We start from the raw sequence: 9,734 nt of genomic DNA, 5'->3' as shown, positions 1-9,734 counted from the left end.
AGAGATGCTCCACTCCTGTCAAAACAAACAAACTTCGCACTGTTCTGAAATACTTGTGATTTCTGAAACACACTCATTACAAATGGAAAAGACAAAGAACTACGTTGAAAAATCTGACATGCTGTCCATGAATAACAAAAAATCCACCCAGTTTAAGGCAGTAATTAAGTATTTCCAGAACTATTAGCCTAGCTTTCCCGTGTGAGACGCGCTATTCCACAGCCGGTGAGCAGACAGCCCAGAACAATCTCTTACCGTGGTCTAGTAACACCTCATGGTGCAAACACAGCAGGGAAGCAATTCTACGCCCACAAGTCTCGTGTCTCTCCAGACATGCTTGCAGGTTACAAAGAAAAACGGACAGTATTCTTTAGGAGTCTGGCTCAGAAGTTTCTGCTTCTAAACGTTAGTGTTTCTTGAAGTTTATTTCCAACAAGAAGGCTGAGCTCTCCTCGCAGGAGGAGAATTGGGAATTAGCTCGACTTTTGGGAATTATCTGAAGTAAAACTGTGGTCAAAGGCACTAAAATACACTTTAAATTCCTTCAAATCTCAGAGTAAGGTACCCCCCAACTAACTGTTTCAAGGGGAAGGAAAAAAACCTTATTCTTACAAAAGAATAAATGCTTTGTGCATGATATTGCAGCTGTTTTTACAAACCCTGCTGCTCTAAGTTCTCTTTTTTATTAGTATTTAATTACATACACAACCCGACCACAGTCCTTTGTAGGTTTCAGGGGCGGGGAAGGGGTTTAGGGTTTTTTTTTTTTTTTTTTTTTTTTTTTTTTTTTTTTTTTTTTTTTTTTTTTTTTTTTTTTGTTTGTTTTTACATGTAGGTAATACAATATACCTGTAAAAATCTTCTCTTCCCCAAATACCGTACTACAGGCACAGACCACAAGGCCAATGTTTCTCAACTGCACAGAACACTGGCTGTTGAAGTCTGACATGGATTTCTTGTGTCCAGTTTTTCCTCCCACAACTGCTCCCTCGCCCCCTAAAGCACTGAGGTGGTGTTTCAGTGGCGAACAGGCTCGGCAAGCAGAGAGGAAAGAGACAAGCAGTCCGTTTACAAAAGAGCTCTCCTCATGACTGCAGTTACTCCCTGTTCGCTCTCAGATCCAACAGAAACCAGAAGGAACATGTAACACCCCACGTACTCCAATCCGCAGCTATTTGCATGTTCCAAACTGGGAAGCTTTGACTTCCACGCATGCCCCAAAAGGAAAATCTGCTCCAGGTTTATTCTTGTCCAAGAATAAATAATAAATCATCTGCTCCAAAACAATTTATTTTGTGTAAAATTGAAAGTTTTTTTTTGGTTTTGGGCTTTTTCTTCTTTTCTCCTTAATATGTAAAGCAAATCAGTAGCTTTGGATAACGCCAAGTTTATTTGGCTAAAAATGGGTGTTATACCACTTCATAATAAAGTTATCCATTTTAATATTAATGGAAACTCTCTGTATTTATTACAGCTCCTACTAGTAAAACAAAATCTACCAGCTTACTGTATGCTGAATTATTCCCCCAGTCCCTCCTACGCCCCCCAATAAAACCAAGTCTCTGTGATACGTGAGTCCATCTCCATTAAACTAAATCCTACATTTTCTGCTACAGGGAAGCAAGGACGATAACCCACCATGCTGAAACAAGCAGCAGTAAAATTCACCTGAGCAACATTCATTACCTTTGAAACACGGGAGTTTTCTGCTAAAGCTGGTGCATGAAGTGCTCTGCCCTGCGGAAAGGCATCTCCTATCTTCCCTCACAAGTCATGCAGGGAAGAGGGAAGGCGACAGAAGAGGTGCTGCCTGGTGAATTCACCCACTCCCTTCAGCCCAGTTGGTTCCTGGTGTTTGTCACCTGTCCCACAGCACTGCTGCCTTTCCCAGCGCAGTCCTGGTACTTAGCGAGACAGGAGGTATCCACATTTCCCGTCTCACAGTGCTGCCCATGGAGGTTCCCAGGGCCAGGGCTTTCCCTGCCTCACAGCTGCCCTCTGCCCCAGCGATACTCTGGACCTGCCGTGCCGCTGGTCAGGCATCCTGCCGCGGCTCCAAGCCAGGCCCTCGCCTGCATCTCACATGCTGTGTACAGGCAAATCTTTCATTTTTCTTTCATTACCCCGGCATGTACTGTCACTTAATTTTTATGTATGCAATCCTTCCTGACAAATATGATCTGCTGCCTGGTAATTCATCTGACGTTCATTCTGTTCCTTGCTCTAATTACGGCTCCCATTCCTGACACGGCGGCGGCCGCACTGCCACAGCCCGGTGGTACACCTGTCAGACGGGTCGTGGTACTGCCTAATGCCCTTTTATGCCAGTCTGATGTTAGCAAATAGAACGAAAGAAAAAAATTAGATGAATATATTTGCATAAGCCGTGCATTCAATTCATGGGTCAGCAGCCAGAGAAACGATGGTTCAGGGCGGTTGCCAGGGCAACGTGGCTACTGGAAGTGCCCGGCATCACAGCCTGGGTCCACACGGGTACCATGCTCCGGTTTGCAGTGTGTTCCATCACTCACAGCTACCGAAACCAATGTCTTAATTAAGCCAAACCCAAGATCAGTAGATTTCCTGCTGCTACAAAACACGAATGTCTGGCAAATTATAAAAAAAAAAAAAGCTTCAAGTCTGCCCATTTTGATTGTTAAAATGTTCTTTTTCCTTGGATACAAGACCCACTGGAAATGGTGGTGTGTCCATCCCTCCCACAACACAACACTGCTGCTCCCTTAGCATTTTGCATCCTATTCTCCTGTTTCCAGGATGCTGTTGATTTGAGGAAGGTTCATGCAGTCGAGGCTTAACTCTTCCACACGAGCTTTCTCAATTAAGAGAGAGCAACCCTGGTAAAGGTCACAAGCTTGGCTTACATGTGCAGCCAGTTTCCAAGCCCCAATTTATTCTTATTAATATAGTAAGTGCAGCAGTCAAACCAGATAAGATCATATAATTAGACACAATCATATTTTTGCCTGTTCAGATTATGCCACTGTAACTTTCTGTGAAGATTTATTCTAATCTGTTAAGTACAGCGTCTAGATATCCTAGGACAGATTTTGATGCCAAGAGAAATCTAATATTTTATGGAAGTAAAATGTAAGATCATATAATTAGACACAATCATATTTTTGCCTGTTCAGATTATGCCACTGTAACTTTCTGTGAAGATTTATTCTAATCTGTTAAGTACAGCGTCTAGATATCCTAGGACAGATTTTGATGCCAAGAGAAATCTAATATTTTATGGAAGTAAAATGTAAAAAGACTTTTTTTTTTTTTTTTTTTTTTTTTTTAAACACAGAGAAAATAAGGCACATATCCTCCTTTCTTGTGCACTTGGAAGCCCCGGTGTCACTCACGAGTATTACTGGTTAGGTCTGTATGCCTGTGAGAAGTAACTGACTCGCACTCAGTGGGGGAAATTGCACAAAGACAAGAAGCGAAACAAATGTTGCGTGTCCCCAGATCAGCCACGTATCAGGGCTTGTTTCACGTCTACAAGACCCATCTTACCTAAGGAATGTGCTGCAGTGGTTTTAGAACTGAAAAACCGGCCTAATCCAAGATCTCCCAGCTTCACCACCCCCGTGGCTGTTATGAACACGTTGGCTGGTTTTATGTCTGCAAGAAGAAAAAGGTAAAAGGTCAAAGGCACAGAAGGTTACTTGGTTCTACTGCTGCAGTAGAAACACAGCCTGGAGCGCTCTGCACAAGAAAGGCTCAAGCAGAACCAGCTTTCTTTATAGCTTTGATGGCTGAATCTTCCAAGACTTCAGCCCCGGCACACACACACAAATCAGAGGGTACTGCCCAGCACACAGGAAACACCAATGAGGAAACGTAGGAAACAGCACGATAGAAGAGGCATCCTCTTCAGCTGACGGAAATCAAAGACGTAAGTCTGCTTCTCTTTGGAAATGATCATTTTCTACAGAAAACTGTACTGCCCACCATCGTCCCCTCACACCAAGGGCTAGTTATTGTCCCCCATACGCATTAAGAATGGGCTCTGCAGGGCCCCGCTCAGTCAGAGCGTAAAACTTGCCAGAACCCCAGTGTCCCAAGCAGCCACGTCTGGAGTAAGGCTCTTTCCTCAAGTTAAAGCACGTTAAATGTGCAAGGCTCCAAAATTCAGCCACCAGTTACAGACCTAATTCAAGTACAACTAATAGACTGCATCAGGGGATGCATAGAGGAGCAAAAATGGTATCACTCTGCTGAAGAGAACAGTGAAAAATTCACTACTTCAAAGGAGCCGGGAAATAACAAGCAGCAGAGACTGGTATTGTGCCTCCTGGGATATTTGCATTTCCTGGGTCAAGTCCTTCACAAAGCATTTCCCTTACGCTGAAAGCAGCAATGTAATCTTTGGACAGGGCTCAAAGCTATGAAAAGTTCTAAGATAAGAGATTCAAAAATAATTAATGAAAATGGAGAACAGGTTTTGAGAGTGTGGGACATGTTTGTATTAATATTTCAGAAAAGCTTGCCAGACAGAAAGACTCTTCTAAACTCTCTAAGGTCACAGCTAATATAACGAAGACTATTTCTCAGAGTTTGCTGTATCCAGAAGTCTCAGCATTTTACTTCTGACACTTTTCTAATGGCAAGTTTGACACTTCTACTTAACATCAGTGTCTGGAATACAAAGCAGCTCATCTTCCTAATACCGCCCTCACTTCGGACTGAATCCTTTAACAATGAAGCAAAGAGACAGAAGGAGAAATCCATCTTGCAGGCTCCAGCCTCTCTAAACATGCATTGGCTGAACATCAGCATAATTGTTTTTGAATGTAGGCGCTTACTAATTGGAACATTATATTATTATTCAGTGAAAAGAGACTGAATTAATGTTACCTCTGTGCATCACCCTGCGGGAGTGCATGTGTTCGACTGCACTGCACAACTGCACAAAATATTTCCACACTGTCCTTTCTGGGATTAACCGTTTCTGCTTCTTAAAATACTGTGGGAGGAAATAAATAAAAGATCAGTGAAAAAACAACATATTTGGCTTGTTCCTGCACTTGTGTTAGTCAGCTGCTGGTTGCTCATGTCTTCCAGATCTGCAGCAGCATGACTTTTCTGCTGATTAGCTTTTAACTCCTTCTCTCTCTCTCTGCGTAAACTTGAATGAATTCACTAATTAACAACTATTATGAAAAATATGCTTAAATAGGTTTGACATTTTTGAATGGACACCGATTATAATTAGCATTAGTCTCCTTAATTATCTTGCAAAACATATTTAATGCCTCAAAACAACAAATGGCTCAAATATTTTGCCTTAAGTAACAAAAGACCATTAAAAAAAATCGTGTAAACATTCGTTATGGCACGGTCTATTAACAACAAGGTAATCCGTTTCCCCTTTTGAAAAGGCAGCCAGAGCATCAATGAAGTATCCGTGATTCTTCTGTGATCAGGTAGAATAATATATTCTATTTTATGCATAACAGCAATGGTAAATTAACTGAACTACCTCTACTGAGACAGGAGAACATGACTGACCAAGAGACCCCCAGCGCTGGGGACAGACCCTTTCGTGTGCGTTCACACAGCACCGAGCCCAGCTGAGTCCGGATTCAGCGCACCTCTGGGTGCCAACAGCTCGAATAAGATCATTGAGAGCAGAACGCACACCACAGGAAGGAGCGCAGCACACTGGTGGGCCGCTGGAACACTGAAGATTTCTTCCCGAGCAGCTTATTACAGGAATAAACAAACAGCTGCACCTTCCGCCACCCTTTTGCCATCTCAGAAATGCGCTGCGGCCGCGCATGTCACCCACAAAGCGTGACCGCCTCCTCCACAGCACCCCGAAACTGCGCTGCGTCGGGTGATCAGTTCCGGGCTTCCCAAAGCTTCTTCCTGTGCTGGACACTGCGCCAATCCTGCAGCCACAGCATTAACAAAATACGCTTTAATCGCTTCCAGAGGTTTAAGATTTATCCTCAGCCTTCGACATCCAAGGTGGTGTTGGGTAACGCCTGGCTCTGGAACGCTACACCCCCTTCTAGCGCACCACAACTGCTGCTCTACTGCATCATACCCCGAGAGTTTCCACCGAGCAGGAATAAAGGAAGAGAATTGGTTGTTGCCCCTTTCTGCATCTTGTGCTTTCCCCTCTCAGTAGACATCTGATGTCCATTGTCACTTTTTATATTTCACGTGAAATGCTGTTACTGGTTCGTGTTTGACTCAAGCAGCAGCAAATTTTCTTTTGCAGATCAGCTGTGAAGGGGCACGACCACGCAATTCCCCAGGCAGCAAATCCGACAGATTGCAACAGTTTTAAACCAAAACTTGACAGAGAGCACAGAGGAATTACAGAGGGTGAGGGACAAAGTGTTATATACACAATAAAATCATTTCATTCTCATTAAAGTATTGAAGAGTGGATATGCAAGACCACAAGTGATAATTTTCTAAATGTCATGTCCAATAAGATCCGCCTGACATTTACAAGAAGTCCCAGCTCTCCAGCGGGTTATCCTGCAGCACTCTTACATCAGCTTTACAATCCCTCATAAATAATGCAGGCACCAGGGGCGTGACAAAGACAGGCCCTGTTTGTACCACTCTCACACCTTCAGAGCGTTGTTAGTGCGGGTCCTACCGCCTCCCCGAAACGGAAAACCCTCACAGAAGCTTAACCTTCTGCGGGATGGTGGGGGGTGACCCAGTGGGGCAGGCTGGCATACTCCACTCCGGCAGTTAAAGCTCTGTTTAGGAGGAGAATTTTGTTCTCTCTTGGCTTAAGGGGTTTTTTCCCCTCTATTGTAAAAAAAAAAAAAAAAAAAAAAAAGAGGGAATACACGGTTCGAAACCACCACAAAAATGATTTGGCACATATAACAATTTTTAAAAAAAAAAAAAAAAAAAAAAAGGTAGTAATTCCAGGATTTGCACCAGTGGAAAAACATCATTTATGTGACCTTGAAAAAACCCTGGTGCATCTTCTTCATGCCTGCAATAAACACATGGGAGAACAGCCCAGACAGGGAGCGCTGGCAGAAAGAACACACGTTACAGTGCTGTTCAAGTTATCAACCTCAGAATCTACAAATTGTTTTAGAAAATGTAACTCCTATAAGGAGTTAAGGACATTAAAAAAACCTTAAAAAAATTAAATAACCGCCCTGATAAATAAGTGAGCGTATTTATCAGTAGGGAATTTTTTACATTAAAAACTGTAAATGACAAAAAATGCAAATATTTTATACGATGGTATGTCACAATTATGTAGGTAAAACTTTTTATAAGCTAAGATGTAAAAATCAACGAAAACACTTGCACGCTCCAGGACGATCACAGCTCTAACAATCCTCACTTGTTTTCCATTTTTAACCAAATCTACAAAAAGCCTGATACAAACTGCAAGTTTCCCAGGATCTGTTAGGAAAAGGGCAAAACATACGAAGAGACACGAGAAAACAGCCAAAGACAAAAATTGACCTGAGCTCTCCCCGGGCAGGAGGACCAGCCCTGTGAGGGCAACCAAGACCCTGCGGTCCGCGGCTGGGCTGTCCTTGGCACGAGTCACTGCTCTCTCTGGGTGACGGCACCAGCCCACATGTGCAGCTCTGTCACCGCAGGAGTGTCCCTCGTGGTCGGGGCATTCCCGACCATCGCTCCTGCTATCGAGCGGCTGCAGAGTGAGGCTCTATCTGGAATTTTGGGGCTTTCCCCAGGAAGCGCTCTGCCAAGCGCCTGTTCCCAGCTCGTTCACCCAGGGGGACTCTCCCCTGAGATGGAGCAGATTTTCATGGATACTGTAAATTTAGCTGTTGACTATGGACTAAATGGATAACTTGTTTGACAGCCTTTGGCCTAGTGCCTCATAGCTCTGCTGGCAAAGAAAACAAATCTGTTAATAAGATATTTTAACTGTGACAACAAGGAGGAGGAGAACTTTCCAAACATTCATTTATGATAATTACAGAATAATGATGGCAAAAATCAGGTAAAACATGGAGAGAAGGTTGAGAGTGCTAACAAACATGATATAACACATCTGTTCTCACAAGGGATGTATGTCTAAAGATTAACATGTCAAAGAAAATATAAAAGCAGGTGGTAACAGCTTAACTAAAGCTGGTTTGCAGCAATACAAGTATTCCTAAGAGCAACATAAAAGAAGAACAAGTGCTTGAAACATTTTCTCAAACCCAAATCCCCATTGCAAAGAAAGTCAATACGCTTTTTGAATGTCTTCAGAGTGGCAGGCAGGCTACCCGAATAGTGGATCTAGCAACATTTACATGTCCTCATCAGTCACACTGGATAAATCGACCACGCCAATAGCACACACATCCCACCAAGTCATACCGAGACTCACTCCCTTCTGAAGCAGTGACCAGCAGCCAGCAGCATAGCCTGGCATACTGAAACACCTCCAGACCCTCTGCTGGGGCTCTGGCATCACCTTGCGGCTGTGCACAACTGCACGAAGAGCATGGAAGAGCTTCCAGCAGAGCTGCGCTTACCCCCACTTCCTCCTGTCTGCCCAACCCTGCAAGGCTGTGGCGCCTTGAGTGACCCATCCTTACCTTAATCATCTGAGAGAGATCACCAGCGTCGGCCAGTTCCAGCACAATGTTAAGTTCATTGTCTTCAATAAAAGAATCCAAATACTTAATTATATTGGGGTGGTTCAGTTGCTGCAGGTAGAGGGAACAGAAGAAGAACACTCAGAGCGGTGCAGTAACAACGACTCCAAGTCACAATACCTGCACCGCTCCTGGACTCGATACGCCAAACAGTTCACAAGGGGTGCAACTACAAACATGCTCCGAGTCACCAGAGACAAAAAACCTGGAAAAAATGTAATTTATCACAAGCACAGCACAGGAAGTGTCTTGAGTAAAGAACAGTATGGCCCAAAACAGTGTGAAACAACCTTTCCTATTATTGTAAACTCACAAAATACTTAAAAGCAATATACTGAAAGCTGTGTTAAGCAATAACTGATTCTTCCCCCCAAGAAATACAAAGCTCCCAACTCTGACTGCAGTACTCCTTGAGATCTCTTTGCCTCTTAAAACAGAATTTAATTAAAACTCTGATGGAGGAAAATAATGCACGAATTGCAAATGTCAGTTTATTTTTCTGATTATTTATTTTGTATCTTCACTAATTACTTTTTCCATGTCATTACAGCTCCTTCTTATATTCACAACTGATCCTTCAATTTTTTTTCCCCCCCTCCTCTGGTTCTTAGAGAATTGCATCTTCTCAGATTGTTACACTTTACTCACAGGACTATATTAAGAAACAGGCTCAACAAATTAAAATTTGTTTTAATAGCTTATGTCTGTACTTCTGAAAGCAGAAAACTGTAATTACTTAACAGATAAAGCAGTATCTAGATCTCTCTATCTCTAGGCACTCTCTCCTGCTCATTTTGCTTTAGATTATCTTTCTCTTGTGCTCTTAGAAATGCAGGAAACTTGGAGACTCCTAAAGTGACCATTTATCTCCTACACAGCTGTGACTCAACCTGTCTGTTCCAGGGGTTACAAAGCCAAGAGAAACACCGTTGTGATCCATCACGCTAATCACTGCTCTCCGCATGCACATTAGGGACAGATCCTCCTTGGCCAAGCCTCCGCACTAGCCCCCATTAGCGTTAATGGGATCCATGTGCAGGCAGCAGAACGTTCCCACAAGCCCAGGCCTTAAATAAATAAATAAATAATGCCACAGCCCACCATTCCTGC

The 9,734-nt window shown here is 43.2% G+C and overlaps 1 protein-coding gene across 1 annotated transcript in view; it reads right to left on the bottom strand.

The window, feature by feature from the left end:
* NEK6 (NIMA-related kinase 6) overlaps positions 1-9,734 on the bottom strand; it is a gene marked incomplete at its 5' end in the record, with an annotated part of 27,192 nt that overhangs the window by 14,944 nt on the left and 2,514 nt on the right. Inside the window, 3 exons of the mRNA XM_010145866.1 lie at positions 3,526-3,633; positions 4,870-4,978; positions 8,565-8,675. Coding sequence (XP_010144168.1) covers positions 3,526-3,633; positions 4,870-4,978; positions 8,565-8,675 — 328 coding nt within the window. The remainder of the gene's footprint in view (positions 1-3,525; positions 3,634-4,869; positions 4,979-8,564; positions 8,676-9,734) is intronic.

Source organism: Buceros rhinoceros, unplaced genomic scaffold, assembly GCF_000710305.1.
Source record: "Buceros rhinoceros silvestris isolate BGI_N320 unplaced genomic scaffold, ASM71030v1 scaffold18021, whole genome shotgun sequence".
Classification (NCBI taxonomy): domain Eukaryota; kingdom Metazoa; phylum Chordata; class Aves; order Bucerotiformes; family Bucerotidae; genus Buceros; species Buceros rhinoceros.
This window is presented reverse-complemented; position numbering and strand designations above follow the sequence as displayed.